Source organism: Plecotus auritus, assembly GCF_963455305.1.
Source record: "Plecotus auritus genome assembly, chromosome: 13".
Classification (NCBI taxonomy): Eukaryota; Metazoa; Chordata; class Mammalia; order Chiroptera; family Vespertilionidae; genus Plecotus; species Plecotus auritus.
In genome coordinates this window covers 25,433,172-25,457,696 of record NC_137779.1, presented here as the reverse complement: position 1 = coordinate 25,457,696, position 24,525 = coordinate 25,433,172, and the positions used below count along the sequence as shown (strand labels likewise).

The following is a 24,525-nucleotide window of genomic DNA, read 5'->3' as shown; positions in this document are numbered from 1 at the left end:
GAGACCTAAAGGGCTCTGGCCCTGCAGAGAAGGGTTGCAATAGTGCCGTCTTGTGGACATTCTGAGAACAGCACCCTAGAAATGAATTCTGCGAGTCTGAAAAGAAAACCCTATTGAGAGACCTAAAGGGCTCTAGCCCGGCAGGGATGGGTTACAATAGTGCCCCCTCTTGTGGACAAATCTGAGAACAGCACCCAATAAATTTTTTTATAGTGGAAAGATCCAGTTCAGAATCATGTATTGCATTTAATTGCCATGTTTCTCAGTATGGAACAGTTGCTGGGTCTGTGATTTACACGACCTTGGCACTTTTGAAGATTACAAGCAAGTTTTTTTGTAGAATGCCCTTTATTTGAGTTTGTCTGATGTATACTCGTGATTTGGTTCAGATTATGTATTTTTGCCAGGAATATCACAGGAGCGAAGCTGCAATTTTCTCAAGGCATCCTACCAAGTGGTATGTGATTGCGATTTGTCCTATTCTTGATGCGCACTCGAATCAGAGCCTGCATTCTTTTTTAAAATATATTTTTATTGATTTCAGAGAGGAAGGGAGAGGGAGAGGGCAATAGAAACATCAATAATAAGATGTTTGGCTGCCTCCTGCACGTCCCCTACTGGAGACCGAGCCCGCAACCCGGGCATGTGCCCTTGACCGGAATTGAACCTGGGACCCTTCAGTCCACAGGCCGACGCTCTGTCCATTGAACCAAACCGGCTAGGGCCAGGATACGGTCTTGCCCTTCATTATTCCCCCCACACGAAGGCCGGTCCCGCCCCCCTTGATGTCTCACAATTCCTCACCACTATCCTATGAACGAGTTCTATAACCGCGTTTTACCGATTTAGAATTTGAGGCGGGCAGAGGAGCCACCAAGGAGGCTGGGCGACGTCCACCCCATTCAAAACAGGCTGGGCGTCGCCCCGAGGCAGGCGCGGCAGGGAGGTGACCTGGCCGGGTCATCAGCCCCCGCTCCAGCCACGTGGGACCCTGAGAATCTGCGTCTGCTTTCCAGCATCTCGGCCCTGCCGCTCTGAGCCACAGCCGCTCCAGGCTTTCTTGCTGCCATGGCAACCAGCGCGCCGTTTCCGCTATCTGATGTCATTGTCAGCGCGCCGGTCCCTGCACTTCCGGGTTCCGGGCACCGACTTCCTGAATTGCGCACTTGTCGCTCGCTGTGGGAGGCTGTGTTTGGGACGTCGAGCTCGCAAGAGGTGAGCCGGGCTGGGGGGCGGAAGGGACGGGGACGCCGCCCCAGGGGAGCGGTGCCAGTGCCCGGGAGGGAGGCAGCCTCGGCCCCGCTTCCGTTTCGCAGAGGCTCGGCCGAGGCCGAGAGGGGCGGGCGCTCGGGTCACCGCGGGGTCGGCTTGGGAACCGAAGCCACACCGCGCGGACGGGACTGCGGGGAGAGACGCCCGCGCCTCGGCTTCAGGCCCGCCTGCTGCAGGGCCTGCCCGCGGTGGAGCTTAGGAAAGGCCGTTTAGCTTCTCAGCCTCAATTTCTTACTCGGCGCGCGGAGTCGCCAGCACCGATCTGGTGAAGCGCCTCGAGGCTGACGTTAGGTGGTCGGCCCGAGGCGTCCGACAAGTGCTGAGCCCGAGCCGAGCGCTCTTCCACGCGTGACAACCCTGCGATCGTTACCATCCCCGGTGCCCACGTCTCTGGGACCCCGCGGAACATTTTCCCCTTTTGCACGCGGTGGGTCGGATGCAGAAGCGCCCAACCCGTGCGCCAGGGAGTCTACCTAAGGAGCCGGGAAAGCTACCTAAGAGCGTGGCTGGTGGGCGCTGCCTGGGAAGGCAGGGACTCCCTGTCGCCGAGGCTGCTGGCGGCGGCTGGTGGGCAAGGATCCAGTTCCTGCCATCCGGTCCCTCTTTACCGTGTGGGGCCCCTCGCTGGGAAGTGTGCCTGGGAGAGTGGGGATTTGAACTCGGGCAACCTGATTTGCCAATCCTTGCTAGGCTCACTCCCGAATCTAATGGTAATAATGGCAATCATGGGATTCCAGGAACAGCTGTTGCTCTTGAGCACTTACTCGGAGTGAAGTGTTTTTCAAGTAGCATCGCATGGGCTGTGCCTTACAGGCACCCTCTAAGGCGGGTGTGGTGGTTAATGCGTTTAAGAGACAGCTGAATCTCATCACCCCGCTACCGAGAACAATGTTCTATTCCAGTCCAGAGATGCTTGACTGTTACTCTTGTGTTCTGACTCGCAGCTGCCTTCCAGCTCCTCGGAAGAGGTCGGTTCGTGTTTGGGGAGGAAAACTGAGTCTTGGGGTCTCAACAAGTAATGTGTTTCAGAAAGCGTATTCTAAAGAAATCACTTGCTGGGACTGCCAGGGTCCAGATATAACTCTTTCTCAACAATAGAGGAAGGAATGGAGTAGGGGTGATGTCTACACACCTTCTGAGGCAGTCACTTACAGAATAACTGTGTTATTTTTGTGTGAGAAATGTTTTATGACACTGACTAGGACAAGGAAATACATGCTTAAGAATCACAGACTTGGGACTGGTCTTTCGTCCCACCTGTCTTAGTACCCATTGCTTCCTAAAATACGGTTTTGTTTTGTTTTTGTGTGTGTTTTTAAATATATTTTTATTGATTTCAGAGAGGAAAGGAGAGGGTCAGAGAGATAGAAACATCAGTGATGAGAGAGAATCATTGATTGGCTGCCTCCTGCACGCCCCCTACAGGGGATCGAGCCCACAACCCAAGCGTGTGCCCTTGGCCGGAATTGAACCCGAGACCCTTCAGTCCCCGGGCTGATGCTCTATCCACTGAGCCAAACAGGCTAGATCTAGTTTGTTTTTTGATTAGTCCTCACCCAAGGATATTTTTCCATTGATTTTTAGAGAGAGTGGAAGGGAGGGGAGAGACAGAGAGAAAGAAACATGGATGAGAGACATTTATTGGTGGCCTCCCACACATGCCCAGACCAGAGCAGGGGATCAAACCTGCATCCGAGGCACATGCCCTCGGCTGGTATCGAACCCGGGACCCTTCCGTCCGCAGGCCTATCCACTGAGCCACACCGGCTAAGGCCTAAAGCACGATTTTAATGCCTGCTTGCCTAGGTTGTCACGGTGATGAATGGACTTTGAGTTTGCAGGGAGCTTGGGAGGTAGGCAGGAAGAGGAACTCGCAAGGAAGTCTTCTCTTGATGCTCTCAGAACCGATCACAGCCCTTTCTCGTCTGTTCCTTCAGTGACTGCCATGTCACTGTCCCACTTGTACCGGGACGGGGAAGGCCACATGGATGACGACGACGACGAGAGGGAGAACTTTGAGATCACTGACTGGGATCTGCAGAATGAGTTCAACCCCAACCGGCAGCGGCATTGGCAGACCAAGGAAGAGGCCACCTACGGAGTGTGGGCAGAGCGAGACTCGGATGAAGAGAGGCCCAGCTTCGGGGGCAAACGGTACTGGCTGCCACGGGGCTGCTGCCTCTTGCTTGAGGGAAGGGGTCGGGGTAGACAGAGTGGGATTTGGGAGCTACCCCACCAAATCTGCTTCTCTCCCAGCCTTACCGAGTCCCTTCGCTAGGACATCAGCTAGGGAGGCCCATTTTCCTCTTGAGGCTGGAGTGCTGTCCTTTGGCTGAGTTAACCGCTGGTCGGTGTTCATTGAGCAATCATGTAGACCCTGTGCTAGAGGCCCAGACCCCAGTGGGTGGAGATAGGCGTTAATCAGCAGCTCACATAGAGACGTTTGTAACTGATTTCGGATTCCCACACGGGTGTTCTGTTTGCCTGCAGGGCCCGAGACTACTCCGCGCCAGTCAACTTCATCAGTGCGGGGCTCAAGAAAGGGGCGGCCGAGGAGGCGGAGCTGGAAGATTCTGACGATGAAGAGAAACCTGTTAAGCAGGAAGAATTTCCTAAGGATTTCGGACCGAAGAAGTTAAAAACGGTAATATCTTTTTGTTGTTGTTCTAAATATACTTTTATTGATTTCAGAGAGGAAGGGAGAGGGGGAGATAGAAACATAAATGACGAGAGAGAATCATTGATCGGCTGCCTCCTGCATGCCCCCTACTGGGGGTCAAGCCTGCAACCTGGGCATGTGCCCTTGACCAGAATCGAACCCGGGACCCTTCAGTCTGCAGTCTGACGCTCTATCCACTGAGCCTAACCGGCTAGGGCGAAAGAACTGTAGCATCTTCGTCGAAGGACTGTGGCCTTAGTAAATCCCTCGGAAGGTCACTGCAGCCCTCGCACCTCCTAGCGGTTGGGGGCCCAGCTGGAGTGTGGCTGCTTCCGGGTCTGAAGGGTGCCGTGCAGTCTCTCCTCTTTCCTGACACAGACACACACCTTTGGTCTGTGTGACCTTCCACGGTGCTCTGACCGCCAGGCCACTTTCCCACCAGTGGAGCTTGCTTGCTAGATTTTCCTTCTTTTTCCTTCTCCATCACCTGCACTGTGCTGTTTCTCTGCAGGGTGGCAATTTTAAACCCAGCCAGAAAGGCTTTGCCGGAGGAACCAAGTCGTTCATGGATTTTGGCAGCTGGGAGAGACACACGAAGGGGATTGGGCAGAAGCTCCTGCAGAAGATGGGCTACGTCCCTGGGAGGGGCCTCGGCAAGAACGCGCAAGGTACGGGCCTTGGAGGGCCTCTCGCGGGGGGAGCCGGGGCCGAGGAGGGGAGCGTGTCTGCTTTGCTCCTTTGAAAATATCTAAGCTCCTCAGCCTGGTCCAGCACAAGACAGATTGTGCTCCTGCGCTGCCTTGCGTTATCGGACTCAAATAAAACGCCGGTTTCAGCAGGAGGACGGGGAGGGTCTGAAACAGGCTGCAAGCTCACGGCTGAAAACAGGCTTCTCGTTGGCCTCATTTTTTCTAAAAAAAGAAAAAAGGAATTTGTTGCCAGTATTTAGAAGTGAGACACTCTCTCCTGCAATTCTAGAACCGCCTGCAGTGATTGGTTCAGCTGAATCCTAGCTGCCCGGACAGTGCCCATGGCCGCCTCCTGGAAGCAGTCTCCACCCCCAAACCCCATTTGACTTGTTTTCGTTGACTTTCCTGGGCCCTGAGAGCTTGCGAGTCAGTAGTCCCTGCTCGCAGGCATTTCTGTTTTGCAGAGGCAGCCTTTGTCCTCCAGGAAATCCATAAAGCACTGTGTGTAGCTGTTTAGTAACAAGCGCCATGTAGCTGCAAGCTGGGCTGAGCAAACTCTGCGTGCGCTCCCTCCATCCTCCCAGGAGCACTGCCCTGTCCTCCCCCCCCCCCTCCCGCCCCCGGCCTCAGACACATGCTGGGGACACAGCTCCCCTAGCACATCTCACCTCCTCAGTCCCAGGGCCACCTGTCCCACGCAGGTGCCGTCTTCCCACAGACAGCTCCCCTGGGCGCGGAGCCGCTGCCGGGGCATTGCCACCTGGAGTTAGTAGAGCTTCTGTCGTTCGTGTTCCACTCCCTACGTGACTGTGACGGTTAAATCCAGGTTATGTGTTGAAACATTGGCTTGAGAAACCCCCGAAGGGAAGATAGAGATGGTGGCCAGGAAGGAGATGGTGGCCAGGAAGGAGGAGGGATGTTCTCACTGAGATCTCAACAGCATGGACTGGAAGTGGGAGGCCGGGGAGAGTTTGGGGTGAGGGGAAATCTGTATTGAAATGCTGGGGTCTTGTTTAGAAACTCCTGTTATTCGAACATTTCATTCCAAGGCTTACACGTTATAAGTGAAGCACAGCTGGTCTGAGTGTAAAATAGGTGGGTCTCTAATGCAGCTTCCCCTGCTTCAGCCAGAATCACTATACGGTGTCATCTGAATTACTGCACTTTCCCTGCTAACGGCTTCCGAGTGAGCAGAGAATTGTGTGCCCGAGTTCCCAGTTACAAATGAATTGTTCTTTCTTCGCATCCACTAGGACAGTGGTCGGCAAACTGTGGCTCGCGAGCCACATGCGGCTCACGAGCCGCGGTTTGCTGCTCTGTTGACTAATGAGTTTGCCGACCACTGGGATAGGGGTTTAACCACAAGGAACAACAGCAGCCTGTAATTATTGGAATCGAGAGTCTAGGTCAGTGGTCGGCAAACTCATTAGTCAACAGAGCGGCAAACCGTGGCTCGCGAGCCGCATTTTGCCGACCACTGCCCTAGGAAATGGATGCAGGTGGAGATGAGGTCTGTGTGAAGGACTAAACGGCTCCAGCAGCGCTGGTCTGTGGCAGCGTGCTCACGTTCCATCACAGGACATGGGCAGGGTTGGGGGACAGGGACAAGCTCTCCTTCCTGGGCCACGTGCTAGTGTGAGTGAGGCCCCGACATGTGATTCCCCCGGGCGGCGGATTCAGAGACAAGAACTGCTGTGATCTGAAGCCTCTCCCTTCTCCTTTTGCTGAAATTTGTCAGGTATCATTACGCCAATCGAAGCCAAACAGAGAAAAGGAAAAGGTGCTGTGGGAGCATATGGCTCCGAGCGGACCACTCAGTCCCTGCAAGACTTCCCTGTGGTGGACTCCGAAGAGGAAGCGGAAGAGGTAACCGGAAGTCTGGAGGCGTGGGTGGGCGGGGTCTGTGTCGTTTTTGTGTGTTTGTTCATTCATTCACTGTCAGTCTTCAGGTGATTGCCCAGGTTACAGGCTAGGCTGGAGGCTGGGTGGCCATGACGATGAACAGTCAGTGAACAGTCATCTGCGGCGGGGTTAGAAAGAGCAGTACCCGCTAAGTGCCAAGGGAGAAGAGAAGATGGGGCCGGGGGGAGGTGGTGGGCTTGGCATACTTGTAATAAGTGGGGTGTCAGGGAAGACCTCTTAGAAAGAAGACATTCAGGTAACACCTGGCAGAAGTGTGGGCCTCAGCCGCAGGGAGAGTCGGGAGGCCAGAGGCCGGAGCAGCTCTGAGCCTGACATGGAGAGAGCTTGGGAGGCGTGCAGGATGGAGCGCACGGCGCAGGGAGGGAGGGGCGTGCATGGCGGTGGGAGGCCCACACCGCCCGCCTCGAGGCCACTTCAGGTGCTAGGGTCTCATCCCACGTGCAGCGGGGCCACCTGCTGTCAGCTGGTATGGCTTTGCCTCAGCGACAGAAGGGGCCAGCTGCCTTGATGGACATGTTACTTTTTTCTCTGCATTTATGGGGAAGCAGGACCCTCTCCTTTTATGGAGGAAGGAGGCTCAGACTTGGAAGCTAACAGGTGCCAGGCATGCAGCATCAGTGATGTGGGGGAGCCAGGGCTGTGGGGGCCTGAGGCGGACAGGCCAGGGCACAGCCCACACAGAGGGCTCAGCTCCAGGCGATTATTGCCGTATAGAATGTGGGCTCAGTGTTGCCTGATTTTTCTGATTTCCCCAAAGTAGAAGTCCAGATTATTATTTTCCTTTTGAGAAAAAAATTACAACTCTTTTTTAAAAAAATATATTTTTATTGATTTCAGGGAGGAAGGGGGAGATAGAAACATCAATGATGAGAGAGAATCATGGATCGGCTGCCTCCGGCACACCCCACACTGGGGATGGAGCCCCCAACCCAGGCATGTGCCCTGACTGGGAATCAAACTGTGACCTCCTGGTTCATAGGTTGATGCTCAACCACTGAGCCACGCCTGCCGGCCACAAGTCTGTAACACCATGAGGAAAACAAGTGACAAACAAAGCCCACTGCTGGGGGCCGGACTCCACGACCCTTAGACCAAGCTCCTGCGGGTCCTGGAGACCTTCCTCCGGGAGCTCCGCCCACCCTGCTGAGAGAGGCCTTTGCCTGAAACCGAGGGGCCAGATGGCTTACCTGCGCTTTCAGTTAGAACCAGGGTTCTGTGTACTTAAGAAATCCTTGATGCTGTATTTCCACATCTTACATGAGGCAAACGTAGAACCAGCAGTGCCTGCCATCCTAGACGATCAGGATATGTCTTTATTTTTGTTTCTCTTTCCAATCAGTGTACCTGCCTTCTGAACCCCATTATTTGTACGAGGGGGAGCGGGTGCCGAGTATCATTAGATGGTTTGCTGTCACACAGGCACAATCCTAGCATAACCTTGTGAAGGTCTAAGGGAGCGGCCAGTGAATGTCTGATGGTCTCAGCCCCCACCTGCCGTCAGAAGGGGGCCTTGTGTGACGGACTGCACCCTCTCGTTCAGGAGTTTCAGAAGGAGCTGAGCCAGTGGAGGAAGGACCCCAGCGGGAGCAAGAAGAAGCCCAAGTACTCCTACAAGACGGTGGAGGAGCTGAAGGCCAAGGGCAGGACCAGCAAGAAGCTCGCCGCTCCCCAGAAGGAGCTTTCGCAGGTCAAGGTGTGTGGGCCTCGACACCGGGCTGGCCGGGATGGGGCGCTGGGAACCAAAGGAACGTCACAGCCAGAGGCCTCGCCGGACAGCTCCTAAGGCCCCTTCGGGGCTCGGGCTTTTTTTTTCAATCCTGCTTTTCTCGCCTGATAGCAGCCTGTTCCCTTTCACTGCTCACACGGTCAGTAAGCTCCTGCCGTGTGCCGGCCCTCCTCACCGCACCCGCGTGAGCCGCACACCCGCCTGCCTGAAGCTCACAGCCAGGGAGGTGTTAGACTCCTGAGGGCGTCTCCTCGCTGCATGCACAGTCCAGAGACGGCTGTGCTGTGACCGGTCCCCTTATGGCTAGATCTTTACCTCTTCCTGGCGTGGTGTGGCTTGGCTTTTAGACAGGCGGGTCTGTGCATAAAGCCGTGTCTTTGTTTCACTTTTAAGGGTAGATTCTCAGAAGTACAGCCACCCGGTAAAGAACAGCCGGTCTTTAAGGCTCTTAACACTGAGAAGGGTTCAGGTTAGGGGTGCAGGACAGTCCTCGGGGCAGAGCAGCATTGACTGTGTCCTTTTCAGAACAGATTACACTTTGCACATGTCCCCTCGCAGCCAGGGCAGCACAGGCCCACCGCCTCCACAGCTGTGCTCAATAGCGGGTTCTAGGCCTTTCCCCTCGCAGCCTGTCTCCCCGGCCTTGTGTCTGTTTCACAGGCAGCAGTGGCGCGTGCTAACCTGTCCCTCTGCCCCTCCAAGGTCATAGACATGACGGGCCGGGAGCAGAAGGTCTACTACAGCTACAGCCAGATCAGCCACAAGCACAACATCCCCGACGACGGGGTGCCGCCGCAGTCCCAGCAGCTGCCACTGCCCGGCAGGGAGGCCAAGGCCCCGGGCTTTGCGCTGCCGGAGCTGGAGCACAACCTGCAGCTGCTCATCGACCTCACGGAGCAGGAGATCATCCAGAACGACCGGCAGCTGCAGTGCGAGCGGGACATGGTGGTGAACCTCTCGCACGAGCTGGACAAGATGTCGGAGGTGCTGGACCACGAGGAGCGCGTCATCTCCAACCTCAGCAAAGTCCTGGAGCTGGTGGAGGAGTGCGAGCGGCGCATGCAGCCCAGCTGCAGCCACCCGCTCACCCTGGACGAGTGCGCCCGCATCTTCGAAACCCTGCAGGACAAGTACTACGAGGAGTACCGCATGTCCGACCGCGTGGACCTGGCCGTGGCCATCGTCTACCCGCTCATGAAGGAGTACTTCAAGGAGTGGGACCCCCTCAAAGTGAGTAGTCGGGGAAGTCGGCCCCGCCTCTGCCTTGGCTGCAAGCTTGTCCGGGGGCGAGGGGGTGCCAGAGGCGGCCTCTCAGCTGCTCTCCTGCCCTCAGGACTGCACTTACGGCACCGAGATCATCTCCAAGTGGAAGAGCCTCCTGGAGAACGACCAGCTCCTGTCGCACGGCAGCCAGGACCTCTCAGCAGACGCCTTTCACAGGTAGGCAGGCAGGCAGGGGACCGGGACGGGCTGCTACCTGCCGGGGGGTAGGGGGGAGGGGGGGGGCAGGCCCTCTGCCCCATGCTGGCACTGCTGGGGATTTCAGTCCTCATTCATTACTTCACCCGACACTTGTCAAGTGTGTACCGGGGGTCATGCGTGTGCCAGGCTGACCCTGGGAGTAAAGCGGCCAGCCTCATAGTTCCTGTGGTAACTGGAAACGGCAGCTAGCGGGTAAGGCATGAACACACAAACGCAGCGGCAGAGAGTAACGGAGGTGTACACCTCCCTGGGGGGCGGTTTGAGGCAGATGGCTCGGGGACATTTAATCTGTAACCAAAGGGTGAGAGGTGTCCTCTGTGCAGAGTTCTGGGTGGAAAAGCACACGACACCTTGTGAGGGGCCGTGTGTGGGGGCCATGAGCCCGTGTGACCCCGCAGCAACCCTGCCAGCAGGTGCTGCCAATCAAGGTCGGTCCCGAGGCTGGGCGGGCAGCCAGGAAAGAGGCGGCAGGCGCAGGGGTGGCCAGCGTGGGGCCCGGCCTGGTGGTTCTCTGCCCGGATGTCCATGCCGCTGCCTTTCTTCCTCCAGGGAAGCGGGTGTGGTGCACCCTGCATCCGGTGAACCAGGCTGTGCCCTCTGTCTTTCTCCCATAGGCTGATATGGGAAGTCTGGATGCCTTTTGTGCGAAATATCGTCACCCAGTGGCAGCCGCGGAACTGTGAGCCCATGGTGGACTTCCTGGATAGCTGGGTGCACATTATCCCCGTGTGGGTGCTGGACAACATCCTGGACCAGCTCATCTTCCCCAAGCTGCAGAAGGAGGTGGGCCCGGAGCCCGGGAGAGCCCTCATGGGGACCGAGTGCTGCTGGGACGCCTGCAGTTGACAGGATTGTCAGCACAGCTGCTGCCCGTTAACTCCAGCCGTTGTAGCAGCACACGTCTCCCCACAGTCCCATTAACAGGGAATTCATGGACTTGGGTTTCTTAAAGTTAAAGCTGCCCTTTTTGAGATGTAATACAATTGCTTGGGAGTATTTATTTTTATTTGGCTGCCTTTGTACCAAATGTGACCCTCCGTAAGATAGAGACCCTGTGCCCCACACACGCAGAGGGCTGGACCTTGGCCAAGAGAGCACGTGGCGTCCTTGCCATTAACCACACGGCATCGTTTGACACCCCCACCCCCTGCAGGTGGAGAACTGGAACCCACTCACAGACACCGTGCCCATCCACTCCTGGATCCACCCGTGGCTCCCCCTCATGCAGGCGCGCCTGGAGCCGCTGTACTCCCCCATCCGCAGCAAGCTGTCCAACGCCCTGCAGAAGTGGCACCCCAGCGACTCCTCGGCCAAGCTCATCCTCCAGCCCTGGAAAGACGTCTTCACCCCTGGCTCCTGGGAGGCCTTCATGGTCAAGAACATCGTGCCCAAGCTGGGTAAGGACATGCGAAATGCATCCAAGCCAGCAGCCTTGGTCCCTCCAGGCCAGCTTAATGGCTGTGCTTCTCAAAACAAGGCCTTTGAGCCACATGACGCTTCTCACCGTAAAGAGGTGCCGCTTCTGTGCACTGAGGCCAAATGTCAACGAAACCAGGGCCCTTAAGGCTGTGCTGACCATGTCAGACTGGTCTCGGCTTCTGGCAACAGGATGGTCGTCGGTTGTCCTGAACTTCCATGGGATTTGATTCTGGGCTAGAGGAGAAAGTGACCTTTGAAGGCAGACCAAACACTAGCCCCTCAGGTGAAGCCTCTCTTGGCTACGGTGGCTTTGCCCTAAAGCCTGGCTTTCCCTTCCAGGCATGTGCCTCGGGGAGCTGGTCATTAACCCCCACCAGCAGCACATGGATGCCTTCTACTGGGTCATCGACTGGGAGGGGATGATCTCCGTCTCCAGCCTGGTGGGCCTTCTGGAAAAGCACTTCTTCCCCAAGTGGCTTCAGGTACTTGTTTGGCTTTGCTGGGGGTGGGAGGCGGCAGGCAGGGGAGGTTCACTGAACTCTTGGTGACTGTTGGGTGGCAGTGCTATGACTACATAACAGAAATGAGCTCCATGGCCCAATAGGAACGAGTTAAGCAGTAACGGTGCCATTTACTGACCGTGTGCCAGATGCTCGGAGCACTTTATTGCATTATTTGGGGGCAGGGACTGACATCCCTGTTGTGCACACAGGAGGCGGAGGCCCAGTTTACCTGCAAGGCCCTGAGCTGTCAAGCTGCCTCCACGTCCCACACTCCTGAGGGCCTGGCTTTCAGCCCCACAAGCGGCGCCAGCTTGTAGGACCAGGATTAGAACAAAGCAAAGCGCCCCTTTAGATGTTTTGCTCCCACTTGTTGCCACTTTGGATGCAAGTTTCTTACTTGTTCCTCTCTGGCAGGTGCTGTGCTCCTGGCTCAGTAACAGCCCCAATTACGAGGAGATCACCAAGTGGTACCTGGGCTGGAAGTCCATGTTCTCAGACCAAGTGCTGGCACACCCCTCCATCAAGGACAAGTTCAACGAAGCGCTGGACATCATGAACAGGGCGGTGTCCTCCAACGTGGGTGAGTGGGGGTTCCGCGAGGGACGTCCTGGCCCTGGGCTCCGTGTTCTGCACACGTAAAAGACAGAACCAGAGTCTTCAGGTCCCTGTGGGCAGCAGACCCCGACTCTTAGCCACCAGCTCTCCTGCGACGGCGTCTCCCTAAATGGAGGCAGATTTAAGCAGGATTCACACTGGTCACCCCCAGGGCCTACCCCATAACCACCGCGCGGTGTGCCTTTGAAGGTTCACTCGAGCGCCTGCTCAGCCAGCGTTGGGTGCTACTTAGTGTAAGCTCACAGCGTAGCGTCAGGACATAGTCTGACTCCTAGACCAGCGGTCGCCAACCTTTCGGACCTCGTGGACCACGGGTGGCGACCGCTGTCTTAGACCATGTCCTTTACCTGTAAAACAGCGACACCACCTACCTTGTCGGTGTTACTGAAAACCTAGAGGGACTGAGTTACTGGGAGGGTGTATATAGCGCTCGGTAGGTGTCTGCTGTGCCAGAAGTGGGCAGCTGACTGTTACTTAATATCTGTCCCCCTATTGCTCAGGTCGAGGTGAGCCCCTCAGCCAGTCCTGTTACAGTGCTCACCACTCACAGCACCTATTCTGACCTGTCTCCCGACAAGATCACCCAGGCCAAGAGCTTCTTCAGGGTCACACCGCTTAGGAGTGGCAGCTGTGACACATGAGAACAGATTTCACAGTTTATTATAACTATGCTTCATGAGGCACATACACTTCTTTCTCTACTTGTCCAGGTCCCCCGGGGGCCATCTCCATTTTCACACTCTAGACCAGCCGTGGGCAAACTATGGCCCGCAGGCCGGATCCGGCTGTTCTATCCGGTTCTCTTGCTCTCCCCTCCGCTCCTTTACTTTGAATTTATATTAGTTCACACAAACACTCCATCCATGCTTTTGTTCCGGCCCTCCGGTCCAGTTTAAGAACCCATTGTGGCCCTCGAGTCAAAAAGTTTGCCCACCCCTGCTCTAGACCCTGGCCCCAGGCTCCTAGAACTGTTCCCCATCTGCACCCCTCCCTTAGCAGTGGGCGCTTGTGGTCCTGTATTATCCTTCAACACACATTAAAAGTTCTTCCAGGGCCAGAGGCCTGTATGGGTATGTTAGACATATAACTAGTGCGGCCCTATGTTTTCAGGGTTCTGCTGGCTGCCTCTTGGGCAGCGGGGAGTGAGAACTCCCGGGCAAGAAGGGAACAGGACCTGGCCACTAGGAATTGGCCAGAAACCTCCAGCCCAATTCTTACTTGACTGCAGCCAGGTATCCAGGTGCTGGGCCATCTCTTTCAGTGTTGTGTGTCTGAGGCCCAGCTGCCCCTCGGAGTAAACAAGTAGGTTTACAGAGATGGCACCTGGGGTACATCCGCACTTCAGCCCCATGGCAGCCTAGATCCTGGGCGTGTGGGACAGCTCTCCTCACCCCCTGCCCTGTCTCCCAGGTGCCTACATGCAGCCCGGAGCACGGGAAAACATCGCCTACCTCACCCACACGGAGCGGAGAAAGGACTTCCAGTACGAGGCCATGCAGGAGCGGCGGGAGGCCGAGAACATGGCCCAGAGGGGCATTGGCGTGGCCGCCAGCTCCGTGCCCATGAACTTTAAGGACCTCATTGAGACCAAGGCCGAGGAGCACAACATCGTCTTCATGCCTGTCATCGGGAAGCGACATGAAGGGAAGCAGCTCTACACCTTCGGCCGCATTGTCATCTACATCGACCGGGGAGTGGTGTTCGTCCAGGGCGAGAAGACCTGGGTGCCCACCTCCCTGCAGAGCCTGATCGACATGGCCAAGTAGGCTGCGGGCCCGGGGCGGCTGCACGCGTTTCTGACTAAATCTTTGGAACCGTCTCTGAGAGTCACTCCTCTGTTCAGGAGGTTCTCCCCACCAGCCAGGCCCCCGAGGGAGGCTGTGAGGTGTGAGAAGGTATTTGAGAGAAGTGCATAAAACTTAACTTTACACCGAGTTCTTCCACTGCCTATCTCCTCTCCCCACGAGAGCCAGCTGAGGGCTTCCTGTTCTCTCCGGAACTGGCACCGGGAGGACATGAGTCCCCGCAGCCCCTCCACGGCCGCCTCCCCCAGTCCTCCGCCAGCACTTCCTACGTCACGGCCCTGACTGGCCGGTAGCGGAGGCACCTGCCTGGCTCCTGATGATCTCGAGGTCCTCGCAGTCCCGGTAATCTGGCTCTTCCCGAGATGCCCACGTGTCCGTGGGGAGCCGCTTTAGCTTCTGGACTGGGAACCAGTGCACAGAGGTGTCGTTAAACACGTCCGAGTACTGTGCCGTCTGGGGAAACTTCTGCTCCTCCAGTCCTTCTAAAATCTGAGCAGACAATTCCAAGTAAAGCACGTGACCTCGGTAGGCACAGTAAGCCCTGGTCTGCCTTCGTTAGCCCCCCCCCACCCCCACCCCAGCCCAGCCTGCATGTGTAAGTGTAAGGGCAGGCGACTCTCACCCGTCCCCACCCCAGCCCCTCGGTCAGACAGATACCTGTGCAACATAGGCATAGTTTTTCTGAAGAATCCTTGTCAACAACCTATAAATAAAAAGGTTTTTAACGCATGATTAGGAGGAACGAGAGTGGGTTTACCCAGCTGAAGGCATACAGCAAGGCAAGGTGATTTAAATGTGGTAGGAATGTAAAACGGGTGTGGAGAAGGTATTCCGCAGAAAGTGAATGTCCCAGTAACGGCACCCACTTCATCAAGGGGGGCATGACGGCAGATGTGCGGCATCGGGAGGAGGGCATGTAGAAACCCAGTGGTTTCTCCCCGTTAAAATCCTGCCCAGCCTAAGGGAAGGGAGGGACGCCTGGCAAAGACACCTTAACTTGCTTCACAGCTTGACTCCGGGTGACCGCTTTCTCTGGCCCTCCGTCCAGTTTCTTGGTCCTTTTCCAAGGGCCAGCCATGGAAACGTGCTCCGCTTGCGGGTCACTGCGAGGACCGGGCCGCCCCTGGGGGCCTGGCGGATCTCCGCGTTCTCAGCTTACCTTTCCTCCAGGCCTCGGAAGCTGTTCCCAATGATGACCATCTTGGAAAGGGCGTCAGCTGACCAGTTGCTCCATAGAAGGTTGTTGTACAGGGCCGTCCCGCAGTGCAGCATGTAAAAGATGGTGGGCTGGCCACACACACTCCGCTTCCCTTCCTGGGTAAACACGCCCAGCTGTAAACACTTCTTACAAGTGAGGGAGGGGTCAGGACAGACTAGTAAGAAGCTGAGGATTCTCACCACACACACAAAATAAAACGTGGTTACGAGGTGGAGGCGTTAACCTTACTGTGTCGTCATCCGGCAGTACACGTGTATCACATGGTGCACCATAAACTTAAAAAGGCCGTCAGTCAGTTACAGCAACACAGCTCGGGACAAAATGAGCCGAGAGGGAAGCAAACGGAAGTCTGAACAATGTGTGTCCCACGAACAGAGCTCTGGCTCAAGGACAGGGCCTCTTGGGTCCATGAAAGCAGGGGCGTGAGGGTGGCAATAGTGACTGCCCCCCGTGCTGTCTGGTGGTCCCGTGTTTCCTGTGTCGCTTTCTGCAGGTCCCTATCACAACGGAGCCCTTTTCGGATGGCCCCTCTTGAGAACTATTGCTCCACAGCCAAGCTCCTGGCAGGAAACCCAAGGCCGGCGCTTGCTGGCTGTCCCTGCTACCTCTGGGCCTCCTCTCTGCTCCTTGCAGCTTCCCTTCTGTTCCTAACGGGCAGCGGTTCCTGAACAGCCAGCTCTGCACAGGCTGCCTGCAGCCCTGGGCCTGTCCCCTAGCAAACTCCTGGCTGACCCTCAAATCCCAGCTCCAGAGCCAGGAAGCTTTCTCCATCCCCCCAAAGAGAACGGTCTCCTTCCCATCTCGGTTCCTAGCACGTGGCTCTGCCTCCCTGTCTGATTCCTCGTTTACTTGTCTGCAGGCCGCATGCCGTGATGTGGCCGTGGGCTCCCTGAACACAGGGACTGGCCCCTGTTTGTCGGGGCCTCCCAAAGCTCCCTGCCCCGCAGAGCAGGCACTCAGAGAAGCCGATGCAGATTAAATGGCCGTGCTTTAGCAGTTTGCCAGCATCAGCAAACGATTCCGTCTCAGCTGGGCCTAATTTTCATAGTAAGCAATGAGATGGCAGTTTCTCAAAACAGAGAGGAATCCAATGATTATTTATAATCCCCAAGACAATACAAAACTAAACTCGGACGTATTCGCCTCGAGTGGCTTCAGTCCTCCGCTTGTGAAATTTCCTTTTTCCAGGCCTCAAGAACTTTCGAATCCCAGCGACTTTAGGGGGGTGCCGGGTGGACAGAGGCTTCATCCACAGCTCAGCCAGGTGCCGTGGGAACGGCTGACTACAGCTCCAAAGACGGGAGCCCTTCTGTCCCCTTTTACTGCCTCCCTGGGAACAGGGTGAAGTCCAACCAGAAAACCCACATTTGAGGCACTGAGATTGTGTGTCCTTTTAGTATTTAAATAGCAACAGTTAATACCAATTGAGCATAATTTCTGGACACACACTCCTGGAAAATGTTACAAACCTAACATTTCTGGTTCATGCCATTTGTGTAATTTACTTTTCTCTGATGAGCACAACAGTCAAAACGTGGGTAACTGGTCACACGCACAGGCACTGGGAAAGCAACAGAGGAAGGACTGCCGTTTCAAAAAAAATTCGCATCCGCGGGTCAGAGCCTGGGGTCAGCGGGCCAGCAGCTTCCCTAGCTCCGCACTCCCCTCTCCTCAGCCACTCACCTCGTTCTCACCGAGGACAGTCACCCCAAGGGTGGTAAGAACTGCAATTTCCAGTTGGCTAAACAGAGGGTCATACACCCAGCAGTGGCTTCTGGGAATCTGCAGGAGGGAAGGCGTTATTTCCACCAAATGCCTGTGTGCACGGCGGGGGCAAGGCCGAGGGAGGGGCGGCAAAGAGGAGTCCAAAATGTACCTGGCTCTTTTCCAGGAAGAGAAGCAAAAACGCCAGCTGGTTTCTAGCTATGACGCAGGTGGCAAAGTTCCCAATGCCGTAACACACACACTTCCAGCCGCAGGTGCCCGCGGCCAGGGTCTCTCCCGGGATGCAGCCAGGAGCCACACCCGAGTCATCTGGTGATGAGTCGAGGTGCAGGCTGCCAACGGCTTCCGAAAGAGTCCCCACAGGGGCATCCAGCTGTTCCGGATGTTTCCTAAGACATCTGTTGATGGTTTCTGAAAGAGCAGGCCCCCAAATACAGTCAGAGTGACCCTGTGGACCCCATCATCCGCCAGAGCAGCCCACAGGCCCGGGAGCAAGGAGCAGGGCAGCAGCGTCAGCTCCTCAGAGAGAGGGCTGCCGCTCCACTCCCAGCATCCTGGGCCGCGCCGCCGTGTCCACCGGAGCTGACAGGCTGTCCAGGTCCCTGGACCCCCGCAGCCTACAACCTCAGAGAAGGGTTTGAGAAGAATCGCTTGCATTTACGGGCACAGTTTCTATCTAAAACACTAATGTAAACTCAGTCTAGTTTAATAGGAGGTCCCTGGTAAACTCAGGTTATGCCTTGAAATTCCATTTTTCTTATTATAACGAAGAACAGAGGAGCAGAGCTCTTAATATCACACTATAAATGGCTGAGAGTAGGAATATTTAATGTGTAAAAAAAGGGGGGGGGTGGGGCTTAGCCAGTGTGGTTCAGTGATTGGGCATCAACCCATGAACCAAGAGGTCACTGGTTCGATTCCCAGCCAGGGACATGCTGGGGTTTCAGGCTTGATCCCCAGTAGGGGCTGTACTGGAGGCAGCCTATCCATGATGTTTCTCTCTCATCGATGTTTCTATTTCTCTCACCTCCTCTCTCTCTAAAGAGCAATAAAAACATATTTTTAAAAAAAGGTAGGCTGAGGCTTCTGGAGTCTAACAAAAACACTCTCTTGAACCCTCACATGGAGGCGGGTGCTCTCGTCTCTCCTTCATGATACTGGAACTGAGTTTATTTGCACAAATCTGTATGCAAAACAACACAAAAGCAACACGCCACCATTCCCACCGGAAGGAAAGGCTGCCTGAAAAACTGGCTCAGTCCTCTCTGGTGAAAGAAGTGGGAAAGCCTTTTGGAAAACCACCGGACAGTGGCTATCAAGTTGGTCACGGCCTTTCACTGAATCGTTTCCTTTCTGGGGACATATGCCAAGAAGATCAACTTAAGCCCTAACTGGTTTGGCTCAGTGGACAGAGCATCGGCCTGCGGACTGGAAGGTCCCAGGTTCGATTCCGGTCAAGGGCGTGTGCCTTGGTTGCGGGCACATCCCCAGTGGGAGGTGTGCAGGGAGGCAGCTGATCGATGTTTCTCTCCCATCGATGTTTCTGGCTCTCTGTTCCTCTCCCTTCCTCTCTGTAAAAAAATCAATAAAATATATTAAAAAAAAAAAAAGATCAACTTAAATTTGGTAAAAGCTCAATGCAGAAAGGTTCTCATTGCAAACTTATAAAAAACAAATGAAACAAACAAATGTCCCTCAATAGAAATGGTGACAACTGTAAAACTACTGTTAAGTCCACTCCATGTATCAGTATTTACGTTCCCTCACACGATGTTAGGAAGAGAGTATAACCTGGGGGAGGGGGGGGTCTACATTGTAATCTCAAGGAAAAAGAGCAGGACAACACCAGTTTCAGCAACAATGACAAGGACAGCTCAGTCACTGTCTCCTGTGCAGCAGGCAGGCACCATTCTAAGCCCTTAAACAGCCTCCCGTAATGCGCACAATCACACTCCAGGATATGCATTATCATCTCCATTTCACACATAAAGAAGCTCAGGGTCAGAGTTAGTGAAGAGCCAAAAACACACAGCTGTAAGGCGGAAGTCAGAATTAGAACCCACGTGTACACCACCCTATAAAGAAAAATGGCATCAAATGAGGGTGGGATTCCTTCCTTTGCCCATATTCAGGCCCCCCTTCACCCCCACCACCCTCAGCCTTGGCGAGGTGGTACTCACCTAGTGCTGAACTCCAGAAATCAGAAACACGCAGGTCTTCCCTGTGGACAAAACGGCGAGGTCATCTCCCATTCTTCTCAGGGCGGCCCTAACAGTGACCCCCTCCTGCCCATAATGTGGATGTGGGAGATGATGCAGACGCAGAGCCCACCCCTGAGTGACAGGAGGAGGATACACGGTGAACATGGTAGAGCAGAGCACGTACTGCTGGGGCTCAGAGAGAGCAGCACAGAGGGCTTCCTGGAGGGGGCCCCACACTGGGGGTCGAGCCCGCAACCCGGGCATGTGCCCTGACTGGGAATCAAACCCGGGACCCTTCAGTCCGCAGGCTGACACTACCCACTGAGCCAAACCGGCTAGAGCATAAACACATTTTTTTAATGTATTAACAATGTGCTTTTTCAGAGTAAGCATTAAATAAATGTTTGGGGGAAAAGGAGAAGTCTCAAATAAACAACCTAACAAATAAACAAACTTTACATCTCCAGAAACTAGAAATAGAAGGAAAAGCTAAGCCGAAGTTAGTAAAGGAAGGAAATAACCAAGATTAGAGCCTAAATAAATGAAATACACACAGAGATATTAAAACACACCACAGAAATACAAAGTCGTCTCAAAAGAGACTACTGCTAACAATTATATGCCAGCAAATTGAACCAACTATAAGAAATGGACAGATTCGTAAAGCATACAACCCTCCAAAACAGAATCATGAAAAACTGGAAAATCGGAACAAACTGATCACCAGAAAGGCACTTGAAACAGAAATCAAACACCTGCCCACAAACAAAATTCCAGGATCAGCTGGCTTCACTGGAGAAGTCCACCGAACATTCCAAGACTGAACACCTATTCTTCTCAAACTTTTTCCAAAAACATGAAGAGGGAGTGCTTCCCACCTTATGTTATGAGGCCAGCGTTACCCTGGTACTAGAACCAGGCAAGGTCAACACACACAGACACAATTACAGCCAATATCTTTAAAGAGCATACTGTAACAGTACATGCAAAAATCCTAAATAAAATACTAGCAAATCAAGTACAACAATACATCAAAAGGATCATACACCATGTTCAAGTGGAATTCATTCCAGGGATGCAATGATGATTCAACATCCGAAAATCAATGAACTTGATACACCATATTAATAAGACATAAAATAAGTCATATGACAATCTCTACAGGTGCAGAAAAAACATTTGACAAGATACAACATGCAATTATGATTGAAAACTCAATAAAATGGCTATGGAAGGAAAGCATCTTAACATAATAAGGCTATATATGACAACCCCCACCCCCCACCTAGCATCATACTCAATAAAGAAAAACTCAAAGTTTTTCCTTTAACATAAGGAATAAGGCAAGGATGCCCAATGTTTTTCAACACAGTACTCATAGTCCTTGCAATTAGGCAAGAAAAAGAAATAAAAGACATCCACATTGGAAAGGAGGGATTAAAACTATCACTATTTGCAGATGACATGATATTTATATATATATATATATAAAATCCTAAAGACACCACCAAAAAACTAATAAACGGATTCAATAAAGTTGCAGGATACAAAAATATGCGAAAATCTATTAGTTTCTATATACTAACAATGAAATATCAGAAAGAGAAATGAAGAAAACAATTCCACTTGTAATCGCAACAAAAAGAATAAAGTAACTAGAAATAAATTTAACAAAGAAGGTAAAAAGGACATGTACACTGAAAACTGTAAGACACTGTTGAAAGAAACTGAAGATGCAAAGAGATGGAAAGGTATTGCATGTTCATAGACTGGGAGAATTAACATTGTTAAAATGTCCATATTACCAAAAGCAATCTACAGATTCAAGCTAACCCTATCAAAATTCCATTTTTCACAGAAACAGAACAAATAATCCTCAAATTTGCATGGAGCCACAAAAGATACCAAAAAACAAACAAAAAAAACAACAACAAAGCAATCCTGAGAAAAAGGTACAAAGCCGAAGGCATCACACTCCCCGATTTGAAACTATACTACAAAGCTAGATCATCAAAACAGTATGGTATGGGCAGAAAAATAAACACATAGACCAATGGAACAGAATTGAGAGGCTAGAAATAAACACACCCACATATGGGCACTAATTTATACCAAAGGAGCCAAGAATATACAGTGAAGAAAGGAAAGTCTTTTCAATAAATGCTGATGCTAAAACTGGACAACCATATGCAAAAGAATGAAACGAGGCCACTATCTTATGCCATACACAAAAATGAACTAAAGATTTGAATGTAAGACCCGAAAAAAAGAAAATACATAGAAGAAAACACTGACACCAGTTTCTGGACATTGGTCCGAGGTCTTTTTGTGAATTTGACTCCAAAGGCAAAGTAAAGAAAATAAATGAGACTACATCAAACTAAAAAGCTTCTGCACAACAAAAATAAACAAAAATCCCATCCACAAAACAAAAAAGCAAGCAATGAATGGGAGAAGATATTTGCAAATTCTACTTCGGATAAGGCAGTGGTCGGCAAACTCATTAGTCAACAGAGCCAAATATCAACAGGACAACGATTGAAATTTCTTTTGAGAGCCAAATTTTTTAAACTTAAACTTCTTCTAACGCCACTTCTTCAAAATAGACTCGCCCAGGCCGTGGTATTTTGTGGAAGAGCCACACTCAAGGGGCCAAAGAGCCGCATGTGGCTCGCGAGCCGCAGTTTGCCAACCACGGGTAAGGGATTAATATCCAACATATATAAAGACTTCATACAACTTAACAACAAAAAATACAGAGTATCTGAACAGACATTTTCCAAAGATATACAAATGGCCAACAGGTACATGAAAAGATGCTCAACATCGTTAGTCAAACGCAAATCAAAGCCACAATGAGACACCACCTCACAGCTGTTAGAATAAGACAAGAAATAACTAGTGTTAGTTAGCAAGGCTATGGAGAAAAGGGAACCCACGCGCACTGTTGGTGGGAACGTAAACTGGTGCCCTGACAATATGCAACAGTACGAAGGTTTCTCAAACAATTAAAAACAGAACTATCACATGATCCACAATTCCACTTCTGGGTATTTATCCAAAGAAAGCAAAAACACTTATTCAAAAAGACATCTGCACCCCCATGTCCACTGCAGCATTACTTACAACAGCTAAAATCTAAAAACAACCTGCGCACGTGACGTGTCCCTCGATGGAAAAATGGATCAAGATGTGGCAAAAAAACAAAACAAAAAAAAAGGCCATAAAAAAAGAAAATCTTGCCATCTGTGACAACGTGGATGTTCTTTGAGGGTATTATGCTAAGTAAATGAGTCACACAGAGAAAAAACATACGTATGATTTCACGTATATGTAGAATCTAAAAAAACAAACCCCAAAACACTGAGCTCATACATAGAACAGACTGGTGGCTGCCAGAGGCAGGAGGGTGCTGGGGGTTGGGGTGGGTGTGAAATGGGTGAAGGGGGTCAAAAGGTAAAAACTTCCAGTTATAAAATAAATGTGATGGAGATGCACGAACAGCATGGTGACTATAGTTAATACTGCACTGCGTTCTTGAAAATTGATGAGAGAGATTTTAAAGGTTCTCATCACAAGGAAAAAAAGTGTTAAAAAAAATGAATTGGATTTGAACTGACAAGCCGAAAGCCCCTGTTCAGGGGGCTCAGAGAAAAGACAGAATTGAAAAACTACCTGTCCAGAGCCTGCCCTCCTGTTCCTCACAGAAGGCAAAGGAGAGCTCGCCTGCACAGGGGAACAGCTTAACGTGACGGGCTCCCCTCCATCAGGGCAGGAGGGAGTGCACTGTACCTGGGGGTGCGGGTGGAGGCAGGGAGGTCCTGGGGGATACTGAAGAAGGTGAGGAGGAGTAAGGTACATGCAAAGGGCCTTAAGAGTTCTCCAAACCCCTAGGCACACGCATTCTCATGGGCTGCCTCAGCTCCTAGAGACAGTCACTGCTGCCTTGTAAAAAGAATCCTCACCTGAGGATTTACTTTTTACTGATTTTTTTTTTTTTTTATAGAGGGCGAAACATTGATCAGCTGCCTCCCGCAGACCCAATCTGCAACCTAGTTAGGTGCCCTGGCTGGGAATTGAACCAGCAACCGTCTTGGTGTACGGGATGACCCTCCAAGCAACTGAGCCACCAGGCCGGGGCACTGCTGCTTTTTTTCTCAGGCTCCCTAGCGGGTCAGCCCACTTCTTTCTATGTAGTGGTAACCCCTGTGTCACCACTGCCTCTTGACCCTCATTCTGGGGGAGGGGAGCAGGTAAAATTAGTCTGATTTCTTTCCGTTGTGATGATCCTGCAGCTGTTATCTAAGGCAGTGCTAACAATAGCTGTGATTTACTGAGCCCTTAAAGGACCACATAGGAAAAAGGCAATAATACAAAAGAACGGAAGTAGGTGAAGTTTACTGAGTGTTTCCTCTATGAGGCACTAATCTAAGTGCTACCTCAGGTAGACAGCAAGGCGTGGGGTGGGGAATGGGGGAAACCAGAATAACGGGGCGCTTTGAAGCACAGGTTTTGGAGTCGCAAAGCCATGGGGTTGCAATTTGGTTCCATGCATTACCTGTGTCTCAGTGAGGCTAGGCGCCCCCAGGATCCCAGTGCGGCTAAGAAGTTCAAATAGATACAGTGTGGAGCATGCTGAACCAAGTGCCAGGCACAAAGCAGCTCAATTAACTGATGATGATCATCATGAAAATTACAGTCACGTGTTCGGTGCATTAGCAACACCAACAAAAACCAACATCGGCGTAACATTAATGCCACAAACACTGGTGCTGCGTTTACCACGCCAAGTGTAGAGGCACCGTTCTAATCCACCGAATCCTCAAAACCAGCCTTTATAGGTACCTGTTCATGCCCACCTCACAGATGAGAAAACGGAGCCACAGACGTGACATAAGTTGCCCAAGGAGAGGAATGACCACCTTTACAGAGCGCTTACTGCCAGCCAGCCTGTAAGGAGCTCTTCGCCTCCGTTAAACCCTCGCAGATAACCTCTTCCAGGGTTTCACTCACTCCCACTGTACACAGGGGGAGGCTGAGACTCGGAGAGATTCCCACAGGCGCCAAGATTCAGACCCGCCACTCACCTGGCCTCCCGGATGCGACGAAGCACGACTCCGATGTCCACCTCGGGATCCGCCTCCGGGTCCCCGGCCGCCGCCGCCGGCCTCGTCCGCGGACGCCGAGCCGCTGAGCGCCTTCTCCGCGGAGCCGCTGCCCGCCAGGGTTCCAGCGCCGCCGCCGCCGCCGCCATTGGCCTCTGACGTCACGGGAGCGCGGCGTTCTC

At 52.8% G+C, this 24,525-nt stretch overlaps 2 protein-coding genes across 6 annotated transcripts; one reads left to right on the top strand and one right to left on the bottom strand.

Moving 5' to 3' along the window:
- Positions 1–1,142: 1,142 nt before the first annotated feature.
- TFIP11 (tuftelin interacting protein 11) lies at positions 1,143–14,824 on the top strand (the record flags this gene model as incomplete). Of its 3 annotated transcripts, none has more annotated exons than XM_080650176.1 (13): positions 1,143–1,215; positions 3,210–3,426; positions 3,763–3,916; positions 4,443–4,599; positions 6,359–6,486; positions 8,084–8,236; positions 8,972–9,499; positions 9,603–9,709; positions 10,366–10,534; positions 10,905–11,148; positions 11,510–11,652; positions 12,088–12,253; positions 13,699–14,823. In XM_080650176.1, exons 2-13 carry the CDS (start codon positions 3,218–3,220, stop codon positions 14,052–14,054), a joined length of 2,514 nt encoding a protein of 837 aa, XP_080506302.1. In that variant the 5' UTR covers positions 1,143–1,215; positions 3,210–3,217. The 3 variants fall into 3 exon arrangements, with proteins under 3 accessions (XP_080506302.1, XP_080506304.1, XP_080506303.1); XM_080650177.1 differs by lacking the exon at positions 1,143–1,215 and adding an exon at positions 2,236–2,240 and having other exon boundaries at positions 13,699–14,824; XM_080650178.1 differs by lacking the exons at positions 11,510–11,652; positions 12,088–12,253; positions 13,699–14,823 and having other exon boundaries at positions 10,905–11,315.
- Positions 11,807–24,502, bottom strand: SRRD (SRR1 domain containing). 3 transcript variants are annotated; one of them, XM_080650179.1, is made up of 8 exons: positions 24,326–24,502; positions 19,218–19,258; positions 17,189–17,448; positions 16,996–17,094; positions 15,253–15,407; positions 14,751–14,796; positions 14,400–14,582; positions 11,807–12,393 (listed from the first exon to the last, which is right to left on the bottom strand). In XM_080650179.1, the coding sequence occupies exons 1-8, from the start codon at positions 24,490–24,492 to the stop codon at positions 12,331–12,333; spliced, it is 1,014 nt and encodes a 337-aa protein (XP_080506305.1). In that variant the 5' UTR covers positions 24,493–24,502; the 3' UTR covers positions 11,807–12,330. The 3 variants fall into 3 exon arrangements, with proteins under 3 accessions (XP_080506305.1, XP_080506306.1, XP_080506307.1); XM_080650180.1 differs by having other exon boundaries at positions 12,265–12,389; positions 14,396–14,582; XM_080650181.1 differs by lacking the exon at positions 11,807–12,393 and adding an exon at positions 13,740–13,908.
- Positions 24,503–24,525: the final 23 nt, after the last annotated feature.

Bases quoted from the DNA above. Each gene is read 5' to 3' on its own strand.
- SRRD (XM_080650179.1), bottom strand. From the start codon at position 24,492: ATGGCGGCGGCGGCGGCGGCGCTGGAACCCTGGCGGGCAGCGGCTCCG. The intron at 17,095-17,188 runs GTACATTTTGGA...TCCCTCCTGCAG, and splicing joins TCTTCCTGGAAAAGAGCCAG to ATTCCCAGAAGCCACTGCTG. The intron at 14,583-14,750 runs GTATCTGTCTGA...TTGTCTGCTCAG, and splicing joins ACTATGCCTATGTTGCACAG to ATTTTAGAAGGACTGGAGGA.